Here is a 26800-nt window from a genome sequence, read left to right as displayed (position 1 = left end):
TGTATTATAAATGTTTCATTACTGACAATAGAAAAGATATTCAACAACTCTGGTTGACTTCTCAGACGACTTAGCTGCTGTGGGTGTATGTTTCATTGCCTGGCAACCTATCTTTTAACATTCAGTTCAGTGACATTTGCAGGAATTTTATATAATGATGTATGTAAGAAGAATGTACATGTAGTTGAATATGGGGAAACTGTCAGCAGGTTATTTTATGAATTGTGATGAAAAATATATGGCCTGGAAACATGATGAAAATGCTAGGCGATAGTGAGGCTCGTGTACGAAGAGGTTTTCTGTTTGAACAACATTGATAGCAGGAATTAAAGTGCCATACATGCATTTTTCAAAAATGTATTTGTCTTACTGGAAGTTTTAGATGAATTTTCCTCATAATTTGTTAAACATTTCTTTCTAGGTTGATGCCAGAACGAAAATATTTCCGTAAATATGCTGCTATTTTATACATGGAGCCTAGAATGAGAATCTATATTAATGGCAAGAAAGTGCGGACAAACAGACTGTCATCATGCCTTTATAAACCAAAGCTATATAAATATTCTTCAAATCGTTTTAAAACCCGGTCAGAAAATGTGGCAAAGAAAGCTGTAGATGATGCCTTAGCAGCTGAAAATAAAGCTAGAGAGGCAGAAAGTAAAGCTAAGTGAGTAAATTTACTAAAAGTTAGATTTTAGCTATTGTCTTAAACAGGCCTGGATATAAGGAACCTGTCACAATTAATTGCAAATGACAAGTTTTAATGCTTTAATTGACTTTGATTTGTACAAATGTGCAAGTTTTCTGGCCCTAAGTCATGTTGTTTCTTTGTATATTCAAGACTCTACACAGCATTTTGAACTTACTTGTGCAAACAGAAGTATATTTTCAAAACCACTAGCCAAACAAAATCTTCAGTTGCCAAGTCTGAAGATTAGAATAATTTGTCGTATGATAAAGCTAAACTATATTGTGAACATACATAACTCTTCAACTTGTCGTCCTATAAAATAATAAAAGATGCGAATTTCCTCGCAGAGGACAATGAGATTCACCCAATTTCAAACCAGGAAAGAAACAAGAGTGACAGTTGACTGGGATCAATGCCGATTACGTTATCTTTACGGAAAAAAGTTCAGATAGCTATAGTGTTAATTGGGGACTTCAAGATATATGTTCACTCGCCAGAAACCTAGCATTTATAAATATCTGGTCGCCATTGTCAAAATTCACTCGCAAATGCGAGTGTTTCAGTCGCATTGTAGAGCCTTGTAATAGTAATTACAAGATATGTAGTACCATAGGCCTTTCTATCAGACGTGGAAAGCGGGCAGTCAAATTTGGTTGCCACATCCTACGTATGATCCATGCATCTTTTCTGACAACATATTTTAGTAGCCTTGTGATCGTCTAGAATTTGTCTCTAGTTGTCTTTGTTTCCCCTTCACTTTGTGTATTTACTTCTTACTGTTTTCTTAAGACGTTTGTCTTCTCAGTAGATATAACAATGCAACAGTTCATTTTTATACTCCCACATTGAAATGTGGTCGTATATTGTCATCGCCCCCGTCCGGCGTCCACAATTGCTTGTGGACGCTCTAGAGGCTAAAGTTAATATCCGATTGACTTTAAATTTATACACAGTGTTTAAGTAAGGTCATGAGGCGAAGAAGCCTATTGATTTTCAGCGATTTCTGATAATTACTGCCAGAGTTATGGCCCTTGATCACTTCAAAAAATCTTGTGAACGCTCTAGAGGCTAAACTTAATATCCGATTGACTTTAAATTTATACACAGTGTTTAAGGTCATGAGACGAATAAGTCTATTCATTTTCAGCAATTTTTGATAATTACTGCCAGAGTTATGGCCCTTGATCACTTCAAAAAATCTTGTGGACGCTCTGGAGGCCAAAGTGAATATCCGATTGACTTTTAATTTATACACAGTGCTTAAGGTCATGAGACGAAGAATCCTATTGATTTTCAAAGATTTCCGATTAATTACTGCCAAAGTTATGGCCCTTGATCACTTTGAAGAATCTTGTGGATGCTCTAGAGGCTAAAGTTAATATCCGATTGACTTTAAATTTATACACAGTGTTTAAGGTCATGAGACGGGGAAGTCTATTCATTTTCAGTGATTTTCGATAATTACTGCCAGAGTTATGGCCCTTGATCACTTCAAAAAATCTTGTGGATGCTCTAGAGGCTGAAGTTGATATCTAATTGACTTTAAATTTGTACACAATGTTTGAGGTCATGAGACGAAGAATCCTATTGATTTTCAAAGATTTCCGATTAATTACTGCCAAAGTTATGGCCCTTGATCACTTTGAAAAAGTTATAGTGTATTATAAATGTTTCATTACCAAAAAAAGTAAAAATATGCGACAACACTTGTTGGCTGCCCGGACGATTTAGCTGCTGTGGGCGTATGTTTCGTTGCCTGGCAACCTATCTTTACATTTTATATATCATAGCCGGATACAAGCATAGTATAGATTACAGTACTAAAGTCATTCTCAAACACTAGCCAGCCAGACTCACTGGGGCAAGTCTGCTGATAGAAATTGCTACATCTTTCCACTATCCATGACCCTGAACCTGTGCAATTACTGATATGATTGGTCCCTTAAACCAAATGATGCAATAGGTAAATTTCCAATCACGTATAATCTGGTAACATGTTGTTGACACATAGAACCAGTTATGTTTTGGTTCTCTAACTCTTTATCATATACCCATCTGTCACTCATATTTTAGTGCACATTATAAGAGGAAAAATTCTATCAAAAGTCTTACAGATAATTGATGTAGATACATGTCATTGTTAGTATGAAAGTATTGTTAATTGTGTAATATTTAAACATTGAAATCAAAACACAAACACAGTGTGTGTGAAATATACATACCAACTATTGAGAACTGAATTTGATTTGTTTTATAAATAACTACTAAACTATGGTTGAGATTATGAGGTAGTAAATGTTGATTACGATATAAGCCTATAGACGTCTGAAAAGTTCATGTGGTGATAGCTTCCTGTCAATAGTAGCCTAATCATGCTACATTCTCCCGTTTTTATACGCTCACATTGAAATGTGGTCTTATATTGCCATCGCACCCGGCCGGCCGTCGACTCCAATATCAGCAAAATGGCAGAATGTCAACTGATACCGATAGGCCGATTACCGATGGTGAAACCGATATTCAAAACATGACTACATGTATTTGTTTTTTTAAACAATATTTTTATTCAGGTTGTCTGAATGGGATTGGGGAACAGGCTTAGCCTACATGTATGTAAAACCCCTCTCCCTTAATGATATGTATATATTATATATGTTATTAATGCAAAATGGGTGTATATACATAGTTATAATGGCAAACACATACATATTATATAAATATAATAAAATGAGTGAAAATGATTATATCATATAATCTTTTAAACGTGGCAAAGATATTGTACAGTATAAACAAATTTGCCTTTTATTTTCATAAAGATTTACAATACAACCTTTATGGCCGGTGCAAATGACTAAGCTGTGTGAGTGGTTAGTTGCCTGGCAACCTATTTTTTCCTCTGTCTCATAACTTCTTTTTATTTTAGGGATCTAGAGAATAGATTAGGTTCATCATTAGCAAGAGATCAAAGAGTAAGTAATATAGTTTACCTTAATAGTTTAACTGATTGAACATGGTTTAGAAAGTAGGAGAGATACAGAGAAATGGAGTTTAAGGTCCACTCAACACAAACTAGGTTATTTTGTGACTAACACATGGTTCAATTTTATTTCAATAATTCGCTTGCGCGTAGGGGTCTTTAGCAGTGGGAGGAAACTGGAGAACCCAGAGAAAACCCACAAGGTTGGACAGGCGACCCTACTCCTTGTCACGTACAACCAGGGAATCGAAACCTTGCCAGTTGACTCAATGACAGATGTTATGTCGATACAGCGCACACGTGCTAACCATACGGCCATCCAACCCCCCTTAGAAAGTTGGAGTACTTGGAATAGAGAGCACAGGCAGTGGCAGCGCCAAGGGTGTGGGGGGGGTTGCGAATTGCCCCCCCCCCTCATAAATCTGGTCTGCCCCCTGTTTGCCCCACCAGTAATTTTAGAAAATAAAATAAAGTATTTGTGATATGTTTTAGTAATCAATACCTTATGCAATTTAAAAAAACATTTGAATTTATCACCGTTACGCCCTAAGGATGGTTGAGTTCGAATTTCGTAAAAATCGGACCAAAACTGACAGACAAAATGGCCGCCCCTCGTACATAAATTCGTAAAAAAATTATATATCAAGGTTGTGGACTCTCTAGAGGTCACAATTTTCTTCTGATTTTGATGAAACTTGAAATATAAGTTTTTAACACAAAGATCTCTGTTCCTTTCGATATTCGCACATATCGGACTGTAACTTCCTGAATTATGGCCCCTGATTGTACGAAAAATCGCGTTTTTAGCTTGTGGACCCTAAAGAGGTCATAATTTTTATCCGATTTAAAAAAAACTTTGAATATGTCACCGTTACACCCTAAGGATGGTTGAGTTCGAATTTTGTAAAAATAGGACCAAAACTGACAGACAAAATGGCCGCCCCTCGTACTCAAATAGCTTTGAAAGAGCCTAAATCTTTAAATTTAATATTTGGAATAGGGCAGAACTAGAAGCCAAATTGGTTGTTACTCATAATCATATTTTAGTGGGTTGTAAATGTTTCTATTTCTGACAAAAGAAAAATTATGCGACAACCCTTGTTGACTTTCCGGACGATTTAGCTGTGGGCTGTCACACTTTTTGGGACACAATAATTCTCCTTCTAATTGAGCTAGAACGTTCAAACTTCGTGTAGGTGTTTATTAGGCCAATACCTTGATGGAGTTCAAAGATGAGCATTTTCTGTTAAGGGCAAGCAGAGATAAGCAATTTGATTGGTTGATGATTTGGGACACGATAACTTTAGTTCTAATAAAGTATGAGTGATGAAATTTGGTGTATAGTTTTATTACACCAATACCTTGACTAAGTTCAATTATGATCATTTTTTGCTCAGGGTAAGCAGAGCGATAAGCAATTTGATTGGTCGAGACTTTGGAACACAATAACTCTCATTCTAATTGAGGTAGAATGTTCACACTTGGCGTACATGTAGGTGACAATTTTCTTCTGATTTTGATGAAACTTGAAATGTAAGATTATAACCCAAAGATCTTGGTTCCTGTCGATATTTGCGCATATCGGATTGTAACTTCCTGAATTATGGCCCCTTTTTGTACAAAAAATCGCTTTTTGTTTAGCTTGGGTTTTTTTTTTTGTTCTCTATCCATCTCTTGCAAAATGTGGGCGTATCCTGCCTGGCAGCCACTGGTACATTTATTGAATTAGTTTTAGAAATAAAAATACTTTTTATATGCCCACATTTAAATGTGGTCGTATGCGACAACTCTTGTTGACTGCCCGGACGATTTAGCTGCTGTGGACATATGTTTCGTTGCCTGGCAACCTATTTTTATTCTATTTATACAGGCAGAACTACGTAAAGCTCAAAATCTGGCTGCTGAATCTCGTAGAGAAGCCCAAATAAGAAGACAGTTAGCTGATAGAAAAACAAAGTATGTAATTTGATCTCGAGTACTCATTTAACTTCATATGATATATGACAATATACATAGGCAGGGGGTACTTGATTCATTAATCAGGAATGGAATTTTGTCAAATAAGAGGACAACATCAGAATTTTCAATGAAAGAGCAACATAATACTCGGTTGACCAATCACAATACTTGATTACATTACACCACATATGTTTACAGTAGTTGCAGGACTCTCTTCTGTTTTACTCAATTGCAAAAAACATTTCAGAATGCTGCAACCTGACAATCAAGTGTTTTCATAAACATAGGCATTCTCGTATTATCCTGAGGCCTCACAAGCAAAATTAGTAGGTTCTCAGGAAATTTAATGTTAAGAAATTGGAGTAAGCGGGCGGCACTTTTTTTTAAAAAAATGAAATTATGGGAAATTTCTGGTAAGAATAAAATTTACTGTAATAGTGTTGAAACTGTTAAAGTAAGAATTTCAGTAAAAATGTATCCATTCCCAGACATATTTAAATCTAAAATTTGGACAACATATTCAGAGAATCAAGCAAAGATTTAGTAGCACTTGTTGCCGAATGTTATAATTATAATGGTATTTTAAAAAGCATCATAATCAGATATAGAATTGCCATTGAAAAATTCCTTCACAATAATGAGGTAGTATTGGGTAAATAATCCTGCAGACCTCCAGAAATTTAATCTTCCTGACAAAATTTACATTGTTTAATTGAGCTGGATAACCAAGTCAAAGCCGGTGGTAAATAGCGAGGAATGCATACAAATTAACTGCATCATTTTACTGCCAATTTAACAAGAAATTTTATTAAATGTAAAGTTTGTTCTGTTCTTTATAATAGTTAATACTTTATTTAATCACAAATGCATATTCTACCTAGATAATTTCATGCAGCAGCATTTTTCTTTAGTCACATGATTTGTGGTCGTATATTGCTGTCGCCCCCCGTCCGTCCGTCCATCGTCCACAATTTCTTGTGAACACTCTACAGACTACATTTATCAACCGATTGTTTTGAAATTGATAAATGTTGTTTGCATTAGTGAGATGAAGAAGCTTATTTAATTTCAATAACTTCCGTTAATTTCTTCTGGAGTTATGGCCCTTGTTTCACGTTGTTGCACCTTGTGAACGCTCTAACGACAAAAGTTGTCAACCGATCTGTATGAAATTTATATGCATCATTTAAATTAGTAAAACAAAGAAGCCTATTGAATTTCAGCAATATCCGTTAATTATATCTAGAGTTATGGCCCTTGTTTCACTTTGTTGAATCTTGTGAACGCTCTAATGACAAAAGTTATCAACCGATCTGTATGAAATTGATATGCATCATGTAAATTAGTGAAATGAAGAAGCCTATTGAATTTCAGCAATTTCCGTTAATTTCTTCTGGAGTTATGGCCCTTGTTTCACTTTTTTGCACCTTATGAAAGCTCTAACGACAAAAGTTATCAACCGATCTGTATGAAATTTATATGCATCATTTAAATTAGTAAAACAAAGAAGCCTATTGAATTTCAGCAATTTCCGTTAATTACATCTAGAGTTATGGCCCTTGTTTCACTTTGTTGAATCTTGTGAATGCTCTAATGACAACAGTTATCATCCGATCTGTTTGAAATTGATATGCATCATTTAGATTAGTGAAATGAAGAAGCCTATTGAATTTCAGGAATTTCCGTTAATTTCTTCTGGAGTTATGGCCCTTGTTTCACTGTGTTGCACCTTGCGAAACGCTCTAACGACAAAAGTTATCAACCGATCTGTATGAAATTTATATCATCATTTAAATTAGTGAAACAAAGAAGCCTATTGAATTTCAGCAATTTGCGGTAATTACATCTAGAGTTATGGCCCTTGTTTTACTTTGTTGAATGTTTTGAACACTCTCATGACAACAGTTATCATCTGATCTGTTTGAAATTAATATGCATCATTTAAATTAGTGAAATGAAGAAGCCTATTGAATTTCAGCAATTTCCGTTAATTACGCCGTGAGCTATGGCCCTTGTTTCACTTTGTTGTACCTTGTAAATGCTCTAACGACAAAAGTTATTATCCGATCTGTATGATATGTATCATTTAAATTAGTAAAATGAACAAGCCTATTGAGTTTCAGTTATCACCTAAATTAGTGAAATGAAGACGAACAAGCCTATTGAATGTCAGCAATTTCAGTCAATTACGTCTAGAGTTATGGCCCTTGATTTACTTTGTCAACTTTCGAACAACAAAAGTTATCATCCGATCTGTATGAAAGTTATATGCATTTTTATACGTCCACATTCATAATGTGAACGTATTATGCCGTCGCCCCTGTCTGTGTGTGTGTGTGTGTGTATGTATGTATGTGTGTGTGTGTGTGTGTGTGTGTGTGTGTGTGTGTGTCTGTGGTTCGCCTACAGGGCGCAATTCTTCATGGATTTTCTTCAAACTTGGTATACTTATTCCTTATACCCCAAGAAAGATCCCTATTGTTTTTGGTGCATGCCCGACCCCCCGGGGCAGAGCCACGCCCATTTCTAGTATTTGTTTGTTTGTCGTCTACAGGCCACATTTCTTAACTAATAATCTTGAAACTTTGCATACACATTCTTTGTACCCTAAGGAACATCCCTATCGTTTGGGGTGCATGCCCAACCCCCAGGGGCAGAGCCACGCCCATTTTCTTTTCGTGTGTCTTTGTGTCGCCTACAGGGCGCAATTCTTACTGGATTTTCTTCAAACTTGGTATACTTATTCCTTATACCCCAAGGAAGATCCCTATTGTTTTTGGTGCATGCCCGACCCCCAGGGGCAGAGCCACGCCCATTTTTTGTATTTCTTTGTTTGTCATCTACAGGCCCCATTTCTTAACGTATCATATTGAAACTTTGCATACTTATTCTTTGTACCCTAAGGAACATCCCTATCGTTTGGGGTGCATGCCCAACCCCCAGGGACAGAGCCACGCCCGTTTTCTTTTTGTGTGGCTGTGTGTCGCCTACAGGCCACAATTTTTAAGTCATCACCTTGAATCTTTACATACTTGTTCCTTATACCCTAAGGATGATCCCTATTGTTTTTTGTGCATTCCCGATCCCCAGGGGCAGAGCCACGCCCATTTCTTGTATTTGTTTGTTTGTCGTCTACAGGCCGCATTTCTTAACGCATCATATTGAAACTTTGCATACTTTTTCTTTATACCCTAAGGAACACCCCTATCGTTTGGGGCGCATGCCGAACCCCCAGGGCCAGAGCCACGCCCATTTTCTCTCTGTGTGTCTGTGTGTCGCCTACAGGCCACAATTCTTAATCGATCGTCTTGAAAAAATTTCATATGAATTCCTTATACCCTAAGGATGATCCCTATTGTTCTTGGTGCATGCCCGACCCCCAGTGGCAGAGCCACGCCCATTTCTTGTATTCATTGTTTGTTATCTACAGACCGCATTTCGTAACGTATCACCTTGAAACTTTGCATGCTTACTCCTTCTATCCTAAGGAACATCCCTATTGTTTGTGGTGAATGCCCAGCCCCCAGGGACAGAGCCACACCCATTTTCTTTTTGTGTGTCTGTATGTCACTTACAGCCTGCAATGCTTAATCGATCATCTTGAAAACTTTTTTATACTTATACGTTATACCCCAAGGCTGACCTCTATTTTTTTGGTGATTGCCCAACCCCCAGGGGCAGAGCCACACCCATTTTTTTCTTTGTGTCTCTGTGAGTTGCATACAGGCCACGATTCCTAATGGATTGTCTTTGAACTTGGGATATGTTTTCCTTATAGCCTAAGGACGACAACTGCATGTCACACCCCCAGGGGCAGAGTCACGCCCAATTTTTATGTTTATCGTTTACAGGCCCGAATTCTGGATGGATCAACTTGGTATTTGGCATATGTATTCCTTATAGCCTAAGGGCATCAACTATTGATTTTGGTGAATGCCCCAACGCCCAGGGGCAGAGCAACGTCCAGGGGCAGAGCAACGCCCAATTTTTGCCTTTAACGCCCAAAGGCCACAATTCTGAAAGGATTATTTTGGAACTTGGTGTACTTATTCCTTATACCCTAAGGACGGCAACTATTGATGTTGCCATTTCAATAACAGAATGGTACCTGTTTATATTGTTTCCATATCCAACCCCCATGGGCAGAGCCACGCCCAGTTTTTGTATTTATCGTCTACAGACTGCAATTCTGAATGGATCATCTTGGAACTTTGCATATTTATTCCTTATACCATAAAGACAGCAACAATTTATTTTGATACTTGCCCCGACCTCTTGGGGCAGTGTCACACCCACTTTATTGTTAGTATTTTGTCTGTAAATTTGGCAAAACAAACCCGACGCCTAGCCTTCTTTGCCTCTGATCATATTACAGCCATTTCATTTTCATTCTCTTCATTTTAAAAAGTACCATATCAATCAAAGCTGGAATGTGGACGTATATTGCAGCGTTAGCAATGCTCTTGTTTGAATTATTAGAATGAAAAAAGCCTGTCGAATTTGAACAATTTCTGTAGATTGCTTCCAGAGTTACGGCCCTTGTTTTAGTTTTTAGAACCTTGTGACCCTTCAAACAACGAAAATTATAATGTCATCTGTATGAAATTGTCTATTAAATTCCCCTAATTACCTACAAAAGAATAAATATGTGACAACCCTTGTCGACTGCTCGGACGATTTAGCTACTGTGGGTGTATGTTTTGTTGCCTGGCAACCTATCTTTTTAAATATCGAAATATAAAACCCCTTTGCACTATATTTTTCACGATAGGTCGATGCACGATAGACCTATTCGTTATATTTGTGTGGCCTTATCCATTGAATCCTTGACTTATTGTTCCATGCTTTTAGTATCAAGTGTCCCGACATAATATTTCTGTCATAGAGCTTTGTTTTTAATGTAATGTTGTTTTTTTTGTATTTTTTTTCTAGAGCTTTGAAGGATCCTAAATCTTTAAATTTAATATTTGGAGTTCATTTAGAGAATCGGAATCAAGATGGTGTATTTGTATATAATTGTAGTCGTCTTATCAAAATGTATGAAAAAGTTGGACCACAAATGGAAGGAGGAGTGTACGTATTTCTTTTTAAATTTGAAAATTAATACTTAACAGTGTTTGTCCTCTTATTGCATGATTCACCATATAGATGCTGTTCCAATTGGATTCAAATTATTTTTCCTTGTTTATTTATTCAATAGGAAGACTTTACCGAAACATCCTCTGTTTTGTTGTCCCATGCCTTTTGAAGAAAGCAAGGCACCATTAAAATCTGTCTGTCACACTTTTTGGGACAAAGTAACTCTCCTTCTAATTGAGCTAGAATGTTCAAACTTGGTGTTGGTGTTTATTAGGTCAATGCTTTGCTGGAGTAAGAAGATGAGTATTTTCTGTTTAGGGCAAGCAGAGATAAGCAATTTGATTGGTTGATGGTTTGGGACACGATAACTTTAGTTCTAATAAAGTGAGAGTGATGAAATTTGGTTTATAGTTTTATTACATCACTACCTTGACTAATTTCGATTATGAGCATTTTCTGCTCAGGGTAAGCAGAGCAATAAGCAATTTGATTGGTCGAGACTTTGGAACACAATAACTCTAATTCTAATTGAGGTAGAATGTTCACACTTGGCGTAGGTGTTTATTAGATGAATGCCTTGAAGGAGTTCGAAGATAAGAATTTTCTGCTGAGGGTAAGCAGAGATAAGCAATTTGGTAGGTTGATGCTTTGGGGCGCGATAACTTTAGTTCTAATTAAGTGAGAGTTGAGGACACTTGGTGTATAGTTTTATCACATCAATACCTTGACTAAGTTCGATAATGAGCATTTTTATGCTCGGGGTAAGCAGAGCGATGAGCAATTTGATTCTTCGAGACATTGGAACATATTAACTCTCCTTCTAATTAACGTAAAATGTTCCAACTTGGTGAAAGCGTTCATTAGGTGAATGCTTTGATGGAGTTTGATGATAAACATTATCTTCTTACTGTTAGCAGAGATAAGCAATCTGATTGGTTGATGCTTTGGGGCACAATAACTTTAGTTTTAATTAAGTGAGAGTGATGAAACTCTTGAGTATAGATTCATTATGTCATTACCTTGAATAAGTTCGATGATGAGAATTTTCTGCTTAGGCTAAGGAGTGATAAGTAATTTGATTGGTCAAGACTTTGGAACATAACAAACCTGCTTTTAATTGAGGTAGAATGTTTAAACTTGATGTATCATGACTTGAACTGTTCACCTGTCCACTTGTCGCCGACAGGCGATTTTTTCATCTGACAGGTAGCAAGTAAAACTATGTGTCGCTTTAATTAAAACACCCCCCCAGGTCGTAACGACACCACAGTAAATAAAGTGGTAGCTGGAATTGAAATGCACACGGCTCGTTGCCTGGTGTATTTAATCATTTAAAAAGTTTAAAACAATTTCCATAAATAAAGGCTATGAATAATTTATAAGAAAATTTACAAAATCAAATAATTAGATCGGAAAAATATTTCATATATAAATATAATTTGTAGCGTAAATATAGACAGGATATGTGAGATAGAAATACCAGGGGGCGTTACTTGTCCTCTGCACGCAGTACATGTAAATATGGTACCATGCACAGGTGTGATTTGGTTTTGATAATCAATGTATTACGGATATTTTAAAATCTGAATTCTACACCTCAATTTAGTACACATGTTTGGTACCATGATACTTGGCGGAATTCGCGTGGATACCGATGATAGAATTGTACGAATCTTCGAGGCGCATGGACAGGTAGCTTTTCTTAAACATTTCGAGGCCTGATGTTCATTAAGTGAATGTCTTGACTGAGTTCAATGATTAACATTTTGAGCTAAAGCTAAGCAGAGCTAAGCAATTTCATTGGTCTATGCTTTGGGACAAGATAACTTTGATTCTATCTGATAGAGACTGACGAAACTTAGTGTATAGTTGGTAATAGTTTGATACTTTTAAAAAAAAAAATGTACTATTAATTAAACATACATTATGCAAGAGCTAAATCTGATTTTTGCAATTCTATATTTAGGCTTCAGATGTCCTAGAAATTATAAATTAGATCTTAACACCGCAAGCACAAATTCAAATCTGTAGACCCACAGATGGCTTGTGTTCAGCTTGGATTTAAACAGGATTTCATTGATTGATTAAATTTTTAAATGGCGTTGTAAGCGGAGATTAACCGTTACGTTGACGTCATACTCTCAGAAATTTTAGATCGAGGCTAAATGATAGAGTGTACAAAGCGAGGCCGCTGTTGTGCGAAGTCGCATGTCAGCCAGTTTGATTGAAAGTTCGATATATACGGCCTTGATATTATGTTTTGTTGTGGATAAAATGAAAGTTTGGATGTCGGTATTATATGCTCTTTTGTCACTTGCGTTTACAGAAAAATTACGGAAATTGATAAACATCACAGCTAACATCACCCCAGTTGAATTGCAGCTGCATTGGATCACTGTTTCCTATTTATTTTGTCTGTTTCGGGAGTTACGTAGGCCTACACCAGTTACAGTACAAGAGTACACACAGGCTAACAAGAAGTCGGCTATGATTATGCCTCATTGATTTGGTCCATTCCTTTCAAACTTTCGTTTCTTATCTATATATTAAAAGTCTTATTTTTAATTTGTAGTAAAAATAAATGTGATACGAATGGAATTGCAACCCCGTCTCAAACCGAATAGGCTAACGGTACCACAGCCATAGAAAACGTTACTTGATAATCAAGATTATGTAGGTGGAGTTAACGCCTGTCAATCAAACGATCGGCCATTCTCGGAGACGGTGAAGAGAGAGTTGACTCCTATTTCTACTACTAGTCAAAAATTAAAATGGTGATAACTTTTTTCAGAATAAAGTAATTTGACTGAAATTTTCAATATATTCTTCTTTCATCATCTATGAACTGTTATAGCAAGAATGGTCAACTCTCTATTAAAATCTCCCATAATGTATCTTTAATATGTGTCATGTATTTATTTTGTGATTTCGGCGGGGGACATGATCAGCCTCACTGTTGGCTTGTTATGAACCACTTTGTCAAGTATAGTGTGCACAAAAAATTTATATGTTGAACTAAGAAAAACAGTTATAGGGCCTATAACAATTATTTATTGATTAAATATTCCCTTTTGGCTATTCAAATAGCTTTTATTATCGAATTTTCTTCTGTGGTTAAGACAAATAAGAGCTGATATGGCCATCTAAAAAATATTCTAACATAGAAAACACACTGACCTTGATATTTTTGAGTTGTATTACAATAACTCTGAAATGGAGAAAAATATATAATTATCTATGTCATATATCTTACATTATCAGTTTTAGACCTTCTCTTGCAGCATTACTGAATGCAGAATCGTAATGTAAATCCCAATATTGAAATACTAGTTCGAATGACATAATAACTTCGTAGCTAGGGACAGCACCCCTTAGAATATGGTTAGTGCATATTATGAGTAGACATTCACATAATTTTCTCGGAAAGCAAGTTTTTTGGGAAAATAAAAAACAGGTCATGCCGCCCTTTTTATGTGATGCAGGATTATCTGAGAAACAGCATTTTTCTTTGTATATGGCCTTAATGTGCTTTTAGGTTTAAAATGATAAAGTTAAATGATCTATTTAGTATTTTATTTATTATATTACAGATTTTGTAGCGGTGTTGTGGGTAAGTCCTTCTTTTTATTTTCCGAATTATGCAGGGGGCAATTCAATATTTTATCCAACCGAAGTCAGGCCTATACACATGGCATAGTCAAAGCACTTTGTGATCATCCTGTGTCATCTAAATTACTATTCCAACATTGATAAATATAACCACCATTCAAAATATAATCGTAACGGCTAGAAGTTCTTCCGAATGAAAATAGAAACATTGTTAGAATTAACCTATCACAACCTGGATTTCATACTTTCTTCCTAATTTTCTAATCAATAGCGCCTTGTATTCTATTACATTTTATTTTTAGTAACATTGTTATCAAGTGATTATCAGACATATTGAAATAAAAAATGGTTCAGATGATATTACTTCGGTGGTTAAATAAAGCTATTTCTCACAAAACCAAGAACAAAATCTTTAATTTTACTCCAGTTAGTCTTGCATTAAGCAACTACTTACTTTATATCGATGAATGTTATGCTCCATTTTTTGACGTAAATCAGCACAGTATTAGCCTAGAATAATCTTCCCATAACTAAATAAAAGATTGCTATTCAGTAGAAAAGCATTTATCTTATACACCGCTTTGACTTACCTATGGATGAACAATCAGTTTTTAACCCCGCCTTTTAAGTGCTTGTGGATATTGTGGTACTTTCATGGCATAGAATATGAACAGACATATTGCTATGTAATATGGATGTGAAATAACATGTATCTTAATACTATATTATTTCCAGGTGTGGTAGATATACCTTACTTAATCTTAGAACCAACACATAATAAACAAGATTTTGCTGATGCCAAGGAATATCGCTACTTACTACGAGCTATGGGAGAACATATGGTACAATACTGGAAAGATGTTGGCATAGGTATAAATTTTCTTGTTTTTATATATCCCAACAGGTTTTTGGGTGTCCCTGGAAAGCAAGTGTTGTAAGTTTGATTTCCAAAGTAGTATATATTGTTTGAAATCACTCTCTGAATAATTCCTTTGGGATCTTCCTTCCATAAGGCAACACAAATAAATGAGTTGTTTCTCAGGCACCGCCCGCCCTCAAAATTGGTTACATGTGCAGTCTTTTTATTGGTTTTGATGAGAAAAAAAAATATATATACAACACCCGCCCAACCTTTTGACACATAAGTCATAAAAATAAATATGCTGCATGTGCCTACTTAATCTACGTGATTACCTCATGGTTTCTCCATTGTCAGACATTTTAATCTCCTTGATTGAAGTCGGTTAACAGCATGTAGAAACTAGTCATATCCTAATAGTATATAACACCCCAAATCAATGGACAGCAAAATGTTTCGATCTTTATCTACTGCCCAGTCCTCTACCAAGCGTGAACGTGACGGCGTTGGCAAACCTGTGATAGCAGGTTCTACTTGAGTCTTCGCCGTCACACAATGATTTTTATCTGTAACCATTTGTAATTACACAATATTTTAACCATTTTCCATTCACTGACAACAAAATATTTCAAATATATATGCAAAATATATCGATATGAAATGCTGCCTATTAAAACCTTGATTTGGGGGGTTTATGTTCTAAGTATGTACAATAAATGAAAGCAAAACTGTAGACTAGTGATCGCTTTCTGGAATATTTTCGTTCAAAAAAATGAAAAAAGACCTCCCTCATGCCCATACATTATTCAGCAATAGTCAAATTTTATATTGCACCATCCTCTAGATAGCAATTAGGTAAAATAAAAAAAAGAAGTTGCACTCTTCTCCTAAATGTGTCTTACTCAGTAATTTTTAATGACAAGTAATAATGTTACAAACCAACCAAAGGCATCCTAGTTAGCAACATTATAGACACTAGCACTTCAATCTAAACGATCAGTACAACCCCGGTAACAAATTCGGAACCCTGCAAATTTGTCAAACCTCTGTACAACTCCGGTCAGCGAGCTACCGACCCCGGTAACTAATTCGCAAACCCCGCCAAGGGGCCAACCCCGGTAACCCCGCCAATTAGTAACCATGGAAACCCCACCAGGGTTTTGGAATAGTATAAATATAAACGCCCGCCACGTGAGTCCAATCAGTCTGAAGAGTTCAATACGAACGAAACTAGTCACTGACATTCGGGATAACCAGGTCTTCATAGCCACCTTATCTCTTATATTACAGTAATTTTTAAGCTTAGATTATTATAAATACTCATGTTATTAATGCTATTTTATTTTATTTCTCTCTGCATTTAACAGTTCAACAAGGAGTTACCAAATTTTGGTGAGTTGTACTTTCTCTAAGCTTTTTTGATTAAAGTTACTGATATTATTTTGATAATGGATGAATATTCAAAACCAATCAGATCTTAAATACTGTATTCACCCGGATTATTAGAGGCATAAGCCTGCAAAATTAAGGAATGGACACCCAATATATTTCACATTAATGGATTAACATGCATATTTCAGGGAGAATTTCGGTTATATCAGTAGTAACTGGAAAGATCCACCGTCAAATGAAGGCAAATTTCTACGGAAACGTGCAATGCAGATAAACAAAACACTGCAATGTGGTAAGTTATTGATATCCTTTAACTTTAATATTTAGGACACTGATGTAATATTGAAAAGATATGAGATAATGACTAAATGAGTTAAGTCTACATGTACAAAGGAAAAATTACCATTAAAATAAAATTTCAATGTTGTCTTTCGTTACAGATATGTGTTTAAAATGGCGTATTTTACCATTTTCCTCAGCGGATATAGGAAAAGAATTTGTAGAAAATTGGGTTTGTTCTATGAATCCTGATCAGCAGCATAATAAGTAAGTTATAAGTGTTGGTAGGTTCAGTGTATTAGATTTATTTTGATCCTGGGTGATGTGGGTTTGTGTAATAAGACCAGGTTTATATAAAGACATGAAATTTTGGCTCGCATATGTGTAAAATGTTCTATCGTGTGACTGTAGTTATTGATATATTTATTGTCCCCCCACCCCCCTTCCTCCAACTTTCAGAGAAAGCAAGGGAACTAACTAAATAAGTGGGCCAGTCTCTGTCCTTCGTGACACCTAATTCTGTTTATAAATTTGATGATATGCATTTCTGCTTAGGCTAAGCATAGATTAAGCAGTTTGATTTTTTGAGATTTTGTTACACAATAACTCTGCTTATAATTGAGGTGGAATGTTCAAACTTGGTATTAAAATTCAAATTCATTAGGTCAATACTGAGCATTTTCTGCCCAATTTTGAGCAGAATTAAATAAGCAGTTCAAACTGTGTTTGCCCTGTGCTTTATAAAAAGATAATGTGCACGTAATTGGTGACTTTCATCTGTATATTTTGGGAACTATATATACTTATAGATAGACTGAACTGGAGTTCAACCAATCATACTTTAATCATTAGATTTAACATGTTTTCTGTTAGATGTACAACGTTAGAAGCCAGGCAGAATATACCAGAAGGAGTTATTAAAAAAGAACAGAAAACACAAGAACAAAAGAAGAAAGAATTAGAAGATGTAATTTAATTTATATATGTCTTTTAAAAGTATTCTTGTGTTATAAAAATGATGTTTTAAATAAAGGTCTGGTGTATTACACCTCACACTTTTTGATGAAAGATTCAAAGTCAGGTTTTAGTGTCAACTTTATAAAGCAAGTGAAAGGAAATGTAATGTTAATCATTGAAAAAAAAAAACTTCTAGTTTTGCAATGCCAACCTACACATAAAACAATCTGTCACTGATATTGACATTATTGCTTCAATTTTGTTTTCAGGAAATTCGGAGAAAGTCTGAAAAACTTGACAAACTACAGGTAAGAAGATGTTAAGTTATCTTGTATAATGAAATTGATCACTTCAGTAAACAAATGTGAACTATTAAACTCACTGTTACTCACTATATAGAAAATTAAACACATATTAATGTATAGTCTTGGTACTGGCTACAATGTATTGTTTCATGAAATTAGCATGTTATCTAAATATATATACTCTACAATATATATCCCTAGAAAAACCTTTGTAATCTTTCAAGCCTTGTTCCAATTTGTTGTATGTGCCTCAAAGTTAACATGGAAAGTCTGTTTGACTATGATACCCCTCCCCCTCAAGCTCCTCACACACACACACACACAAAATTAGTATTATAATGTCCAAAAATATATAACACTGTCTCGTTGAAAATAACATGTATTGATTGTACTTCAGAAACAGAAAGTGATCAATTCTTCTCGTGAACTAAAGCATTTAGAAAAAGACATTGAAAGAGAACGTGATTTAGAAATAGAAAGAAAACGTATTGAAAGAGAAAAAACATTAGCTAGGGAACAAAAAGAAAGAGAGCGTTTAAAAGCAGATAGAGAAAAACAAAAATTAGAGGAAGAGAAAAAAAAAGAAAGAGAGAGACAGCGAGCAGAAAGAGAGAAAGAACGAGCTGAAAAAGAAAGAGAAAGAATAAGAAATGTATTATGATTTTATTTAATAGACAGGCCCCATGAATTTTCTACTGCATCATACGGAGGCTCAGTGTGGGGGGTATCCATCAAATGGGCACAAAACCAGAATGTGCAGTCATTCTTGTATCATGAAAACATGCTGAAAATGATCGAAAGTAATCAACCTTTCAATAAAAATGTTAACTTGCTAAATTCACCTTTGTTCTTTGTGACCTCGGAGGCAAAAAGGTCAAATTTTCGTTTTTTTGCACTAGGCAAGATTTAAAGCGCTAAAATGTCAGCGTAAAATATAAAAACTAAAGCGAAACCTGTTCTAATTAATAAAAAAGGAACATTTAAAACTTATCTTTAGGTGGTCTTAGCACCGTTCATTACTTTGTAACGTCGAAAAAGATCTTGCATAACAGAAACAAACCACTTCGAAACCTGTTTCAAAAATACATAAAAACTGTCAAATCAAGATCTCCCCGATATAGTTTAGCAACGATTGTTATACATAATGAAACTAGTTGTCCGAAAAACAATTGAACAGATTTTGATTTGACGGTTTTTACGTATTTTTGAAACAAGTTTCAAAGTGTTTTGTTTCTGTTATACAAGATCTTTTTCGACGTTACAAAGTAAATGTACGGTGCTAAGACCACCTAAAGATGAGTTTTAAATGTTCCTTTTATTTAGAACAGGTTTGGCTTTAGTTTTTATATTTTACGACAACATTTTATTGCTTTAAATCTTCCCAGTGCAAAAATGGAAAATTTGACCTTTTCGCATCTGGGGTAGCACGTAAACATTTTTATTCAAAGAGTGATTACTTTCAATCATTTTCAGCATGTTTTCATGATACAAGAATGGCTGCGCATTCACTTTCAGTTCAAATGACCTCATTGACCTTTGAACCCGAATATCTTGAAAACGCCCCAACAGCGGGCTTACTCTAGAAAGGTTGGGTCTGATTTTGTGCCCATTTGATGGACACCCTGCAACACTGAATCTCCAGACTAATTCATTGATTTTGACGCCAAAATTTTAATAAATTGTATTGTGCATATCAAAACTGGCATATGATTTGTAGCTATCTGTTTTGCAATTTCTTGCTGTTGGTATAATGTGCTGTTATATTCATGCTAGGTATAATGTGCTGTTATATTCAAGCTACATAGAAGTAAACTAGTTGTATAGTCTCAAACCTTCATGGATAAAAGTCTTTAATGGAGGCCATCAAAAACTTCAGCTAAATATTTAGGTGACCCAAAAATGATCATATCTCTTTATCAGATTGAGTGGCATATAGTAGGATAGTATTATATTGTGTAGATTTATCTTGCTTTTGATGAAAAAAAGACTTGATTCTTATTAAACAGAACATGTGCATGTATTGAAGTTTATCCTATTTAATTTCAGACTAAAGCTAAAACTAGTGCTAAAAGTAAACCGGCTCCTAAACCAATAGTCAAAGCTCCCCCACCAAAACCTACACGATCAGCACAAGCACAAGGTGTTAAAGTCATCTCTAGTGCTAAACTTAGTGCTATGAAAAATACACCTCCTACAAAGGTAAAAGTTGATTTGTTTTAAATGAAGGCTGTACAATTTATAATTACCTAGGGGGTCACTTTTTACAGACCGTAAACAAAAGTCATATGTTAACCTCTAGAATAGAATGCTTCTTCAAAAAATAGTAATTAGCATACAAAACATACAAGACCCCTCCACCAATAAAATCCCAATTTTTCTACCTCACCAAATCATTTTATATGGTCACATAGAAACTCATTTTAGCTGCTGTTGGCGTATGTTTTGTTGCCTACCAAACTATTTTGATAAGTGATGTGTTTATTCTGTTATGGTTTTATTGTAATATGTCTTACATTAATAATCTGTCGAAACATCGCTCAGTAATAATAGGTGGAAAAGGTTATTTTGTGATTATGATTATACATTTGATTTAATGGCTTTTCATGTAGATCTCATCATTCTTCTTACAAAACCTTTTACATTCAAAGTCGGATGAAAAGGTTTTTATACGCCCACATGGAAATGTGGTCGTATATTGCCGTCGCCCCCGTCCGTCTGTTGGTCGGTCCGTCCGTCGTCCACAATTTCTTGTGAACACTCTACAGACTACATTTATCATCTGATTGTTTTGAAATTGATATGCATCATTTAAATTAGTGAAACGAAGAAGCCTATTGAATTTGAGCAATTTCCATTAATTATGCCATGAGTTATGGCCCTTGTTTCACTTTGTTGTACCTTGTGAATGCTCAAACGACAAAAGTTATTATCCGATCTGTATGAAATTTATATGCATCATTTAAATTAGTAAAACAAAGAAGCTTATTGAATTTCAGCAATTTCCGTTAATTACATCTAGAGTTATGGCCCTTGTTTCACTTTGTTGAATCTTTTGACCGCTCTAATGACAACAGTTATCAACCGATCTGTTTGCAATTGATATGCATCATTTAAATTAGTGCAACGAAAATTCCTATTGAATTTCAACAATTTCCGTTAATTACACCATGAGTAATGGCCCTTTTTTCACTTTGTTGTACCTTGTGAATGCTTTAACGATAAAAGTTATTATCCGATCTGTATGAAATTGATATGTATTATTTGAATTAGTAAAACAAAAAAGTCTGTCGAATTTCAACAATCTGTAGATTACTTCCAGAGTTACAGCCCTTGTTTTAGTTTTTAGAACCTTGTGAACCCTCAAACGACGAAAATTATAATGTCATCTGTATGAAATTGTCTATTAAATGCCCCCTAATTACCTACTAAAGAACAAATATACGACAACTCTTGTCGACCGCTCGGACGATTTAGCTGCTGTGGGCGTATGTTTAGTTGCCTGGCAACCTATCTTTTTATATGGAGGCTCGAAATTGCGATTTTTTATTTTTCGCTGAAGAAAGGTTTTTTCAAAGCTTTCAAAAGATCATTTTTGGTGTTTTTTGTGGTGCCATATTTCATTTCATAGTAAAACTATCAAACATGTGGATGTAAATTCATGTAATACATCTTTAAGGCTAATTATGTTTCTGTTTTCAAATTTTGTAACAATTACTCCAATTTCCCTAGCTACTCCAAAATACATAGGTTTTCTCAAAAATTCTATTTTATCAGTGATTTTGGTCAATTTTTTCATCAAAAATGGTCTGGAACATTTTATGTCTGAAATATTGAACCTGGTTCTGCTATGCATTTTAAAATCAGTAACCATCAAGTAAGATTAACCCCAAAAAAATAATATATTTATGCCTTCTCTCAAGAGCTGGATATATGTTCATTTTTGAATAATTTTCGGCAGGAGCAAATTGCCTATTTTTGGGGCGTTTTTTTAGACATTAATAATGTAAGAAGGAATGGAGCTACACAAGTGAAATTATGTTAACATGTTAAAAAGTTTGTGAATTCTTAAAATTGCATATTTCTAATCTGCCATATATTATCAACCAAAATGGAACAAAATGCAATTTTCAACACTATTTCCTATAACCCAAAAAGTGATCACCACATTTTAAAGTAAGCAGTTTAAAATATTTGAAACCCATGTAAGTTTGGGAAAAATATGAAGGAGTTTGGGTTGTTACCATAGTTATTTTTTGCCAAAAAAGCATTTTTTTCCAATAATTATGACATCAATATTGATTATTGTATTATTTTAAAATCAGAAGCTATTGGGCAAGATTTAAAAAAATAAAATCAAAATATTTTTATGTCTTCTCTCAACTGGAATGAGGTTCACTTTTGAAAAACATTTTGAACAGCAGTAGCCTAAATTGCCCATTTTGGCCATTATTAAGATATAAATAAAATATTAAAATATGAAGGAATTGAGACCTTGAAATGAAATTTTGTTTGTGAATTTTTAAAATTACATAACTTTACTCTTGTATATTACTTAATATTTGGTTGTTATAGCAACCAAAACGAAAAACAAACCCCCCAAAAATGCAATGTAATACCATTTTCAATGGTGTTTACCATAACGAACCAAATGATCACCACATTTTAAGTACAGTACCGGTAAGGATTTTAGCACATATTTACAACCAGTGATGGGATTTCGCCTGTATATTCCGGACATGTCCGATGCTATTTTCCAAACGTCCTAAAATGTCTGACCAGGAATATGCCCAATCGGACATCAAAACATGGTGAATAATATTTAAAATTCCAAAATTAATATAGTGTACTAAGTGTATAACTACCACTCAACCCGTTTATTGTTGATAAATATACTGGATTGATTAGGTAATAAAGTGTATACCGTCTATACACCTACCTGGGTTAACTACTTAATCTGTCTTGATTGGCGGACTTAATCCTTTGTCGGACATTTCATCAATCCAATCGTGAACAGAAGTCATTGCTTCTCCTTTGTCAGACTATATATCAATTCGATAAGAGTGATTATAAACTTAATCTACGTGATTAACCTCTGATTTCTCCACCTGTGTCATATTTTGAATGGGTTTTATGTTTTAAATAAATAAATTAACACACTAAGAAATGTTGACGAAATAATGTAAGTAGTTAATTGTTTTAGACGATAGTGCATGCTAGAGTCGAATGTGATTATTTAGCAGTTGGTGTCACTCGCTCGTTATGGATGTGACATTAAGTTGAAAAGGGTTAAAAATTGGGGGAAAAAAAAAGACTTCCTTCTAACGCGAGCAATGTGACACCTAGTAATAAGCTGTAATTGTATTCCATAGAATTGTGACCTGTATATGTATCAATTTTACATGGCCATAATAGGTTATTTTCGACTTCAGAAACCCGAAATCAGAAAACCAACATACTTAGAATCTAGAAGTAAAACATCGTCGGTGTCATCTGCAACCAGTGATTCAGAAGCAGACACACCATTAAAGAGAAGCAAAAGGTCACAAGATGCAGAAGAAGAAGTTCCAGTGAAAAAAGTTAAAATCAGTTCAGTTGATAGTGACTCTGATTTAACAGATAATAAAGAACAGGTGGTTAGTGTCTTTTGAAAAACACTGCATCCTTGATTATAAACAATGACACTACATTATTGAGTTATATGTAAACAATACTACCACCTTGAGTTATACATAACCAACACTACCCCTTTCAGTAATACATGAACAACACTACACAGACAACACTACCGTTTCGAGTTACAAATAACATTACCAGCTTGAGGTATACATAGATAACATTACCACCCTGAGTTATACATAAACAACTTTACCACCTTGAGTTATACATAAACAACACTACCACCTTGAGCTACACCTGAACAAAACTACCACCTTGAGACGTACATAGATAACATAAGAAATGGTACAAGTAGTTAGCAAAGGTAATAAGTAAGGGAAAACTAACATTTTTTTTTTTTTAAAAAGTTGTTGCCAGGGTAACACATTTTTTGGGAAAAAGTATGAAAAACATAGGTACACCCTATCTCTGGCACTAATAAAGATAATTGTCTCATTTTTGGGCTGCTTATTCTTTAATGATAACACTAAAACCAGACAATTTTTTGTCCCCTGCCTTTCGAAGAAAGCAGGGGACTATTAAAATGGGTTCGTCTGTCTGTCCGTCCGTCTGTCACACTTTTTGGGATACCATAACTCTCCTTCTAATTAAGCTAGAATGTTCAAACTTGGTGTAGGTGTTTATTATTGGGGCAATGCCTTGATGGAGTTAAAAGATGAGCATTTTCTGCTTAGGGTAAGCAGAGATAAGCAATTTGATTGGTTGATAGTGCTCCTACGACTAGTCGGATAGCCGTAAACGGTTGGAACTGGACGGTTAAACGGTTTGAATTCAACGGTACGGTTATTCGGAGATGTCCCCCATTACATAGAGTTGTGTCTGATTATATTCCTCTTTATAACAAAACTTGCCCGTTGTAATTTTGTATTTGATGTTTGAAAATTTTAGAATGTAACAGTCGTCCAACGATGTCGACTGCTAAACAATGATACTATTAATAGCACTCGTCGTAGTCATACGGCAAAGTCAACGGACCTTGTTCGACTTTTGCTATTGTTAATCCAATCTAAATACTTCTCGGCATTTCTAACTATATTCTACCTTGTTTATTATTTACTTCAAAACGTAACCACCATTCAAAATATAATCATAAAGGCTAGAAAATGACATTGTACTAGATTCGTTACGGCATTGAACACGTTTCATATCTCGTAATTTCTCGAATGAATTCTACTTTGGTTTTCAGTTAAATTAACCAATCATAAAAATTCTACTTGCAAGCGAGGAATTATTTCTTTATTGTCCAATCAATAGACGCCTTCTAATTTACTTTATTCTATTCTTAGTAACATTGTGTAATCGTAATATTATCGCCGTCTGTCACGTACGAAGGGAAATTGAGTATTGTTTTGTATATTATCGTTATATTGAATTAAAAAAATGTTTCAAATGAACCAAGTTAACCAGGCTACGGCCTTAGATAGTTTAAATTTTCATTACAGAATTGTACATGTCTGAAAAAATTCCTGAATTTTTTGCGCGTGTAATGCCTTTTATAACGCGAGTATAGCGTGCGCACGAGTAATGACTCGTAGCTCCTGACAAGCTCTGTTTTATGTTTAAAATTGATACAATACGGTTAACGGTTACTAACCGGTTAATAGCTACGGCTATTCGAATAACAAAAAGTCCTAACCGTAGGAGCACTATTGGTTGATGCTTTGGGACACGATAACTTCAGTTCCAATTAAGTGAGAGTGATTTGATTGGTCAAGACTTTGGAACACAATAACTCTCATTCTAATTGAGGTAGAATGTTCACACTTGGCGTAGGTGTTTATTAAATGAATACCTTGATGGAGTTCGAAGATGAGAATTGTCTGCTGAGGGTAAGCAGAGATAAGAAATTTGATTGGTTGATGCTTTGGGGCGCGATAACTTTAGTTCTAATTAAGTGAGAGTTGAGGACACTTGGTGTATAGTTTCATTACATCAATACCTTGATTAAGTTCGATAATGAGGATTTTCTGCACAGGGTAAGCAGAGCGATAAGCAATTTGATTGGCCGAGACTTTGAAACACAATAATAACTCTCCTTCTAATTGAGCTAGACCGTTCAAACTTGGTGTAGGTGTTTATTAGGTCAATGCCTTGATGGAGTTCGAAGATGAGCATTTTCTGCTTAGGGTAAGCAGGGATAAGCAATCTGATTGGTTGATGCTTTAGGGCCAATAACTTTGTTTTTAAGTGAGTGATGAAACTCCGAGTATAGATTCATTATATCATTACCTTGACTAAGTTTGATGATGAGAATTTTCTGCTTAGGCTAAGGATCGATAAGCAATTTGATTGGTCAAGACTTTGGAACATAACAACTCTGCTTTTAATTGAGGTAGAATGTTTAAACTTGATGTAGATGTTCTTAGGTGAATGTCTTGACTGAGTTCAAGGATTAGCATTTTGAGGTAAAGCTAAGCAGAGCTAAGCAATGTTTAAACTTGATGTTGATTTTCATTAGGTGAATGTCTTGATCGAGTTCAATGAATAACATTTCGAGCTAAATCTAAACAGCTAAGCAATTTCATTGGTCGATGCTTTGGGACAAGATAACTTTGATTCTATCTGATAGGGAGTGATGTAACTTAGTGTATAGTTGATAATAAGTTTGATTCCTTGATACTTTTGAAAAAAATAAATGTGCAATTATTTAATATGTGTCATCTATTTATTTTGGGATTTCGGTGGGGGGCATCAGCCTCACTGTTGGCTTGTTGTATTCAGAACATAATATGCTACATAACATAAAGATATTTGTAGGTAATAGGGATTGGAAGCTTATTGACCCTATTTCCTGAAGCTGGTGACAAACGACCTCTGATGACCTATTTCTTGCCTCGATTAACTCCAAATATAAATGTCCGACAGCGACAAGCAAAATTTTGAAATAGCATCCCTGAGCAAGCTCTATATGATTAAAGGTTTGTTTTTGAAGATTAAGCAGAAGTCTTTTTTACTTAGATATTTTATTTATCGAATAATACATGTAAATTGCCTTATGTAGTATGTACTAAGAAAAT

General features: G+C 35.0%; 2 protein-coding genes across 2 annotated transcripts in view; both read left to right on the top strand.

Annotated features, from left to right (window-relative positions):
- The window catches only part of LOC130010471 (ATPase MORC2-like), a 40195-nt gene extending 22406 nt beyond the window's left edge, over positions 1–17789 (top strand). Inside the window, exons 9-18 of the mRNA XM_056101533.1 lie at positions 422–667; positions 3615–3660; positions 5539–5624; positions 10560–10700; positions 14297–14316; positions 15051–15185; positions 16542–16566; positions 16755–16858; positions 17007–17112; positions 17655–17789. Coding sequence (XP_055957508.1) covers positions 422–667; positions 3615–3660; positions 5539–5624; positions 10560–10700; positions 14297–14316; positions 15051–15185; positions 16542–16566; positions 16755–16858; positions 17007–17112; positions 17655–17658 — 913 coding nt within the window. The 3' untranslated portion in view covers positions 17659–17789. The remainder of the gene's footprint in view (positions 1–421; positions 668–3614; positions 3661–5538; positions 5625–10559; positions 10701–14296; positions 14317–15050; positions 15186–16541; positions 16567–16754; positions 16859–17006; positions 17113–17654) is intronic.
- Positions 17690–26800, top strand: part of LOC126825728 (ATPase MORC2A) — a 33606-nt gene continuing 24495 nt past the window's right edge. Inside the window, exons 1-5 of the mRNA XM_050555496.2 lie at positions 17690–17812; positions 18072–18110; positions 18505–18759; positions 20154–20306; positions 23537–23740. Coding sequence (XP_050411453.2) covers positions 17705–17812; positions 18072–18110; positions 18505–18759; positions 20154–20306; positions 23537–23740 — 759 coding nt within the window. The 5' untranslated portion in view covers positions 17690–17704. The remainder of the gene's footprint in view (positions 17813–18071; positions 18111–18504; positions 18760–20153; positions 20307–23536; positions 23741–26800) is intronic.

The sequence above is a fragment of the Patella vulgata genome, chromosome 6 (genome assembly GCF_932274485.2).
Source record: "Patella vulgata chromosome 6, xgPatVulg1.2, whole genome shotgun sequence".
Lineage (NCBI taxonomy): Eukaryota > Metazoa > Mollusca > Gastropoda > Patellidae > Patella > Patella vulgata.
The sequence above is the reverse complement of the archived record's forward strand: the minus strand, read 5'-3'. Positions and strand labels throughout refer to the sequence as shown.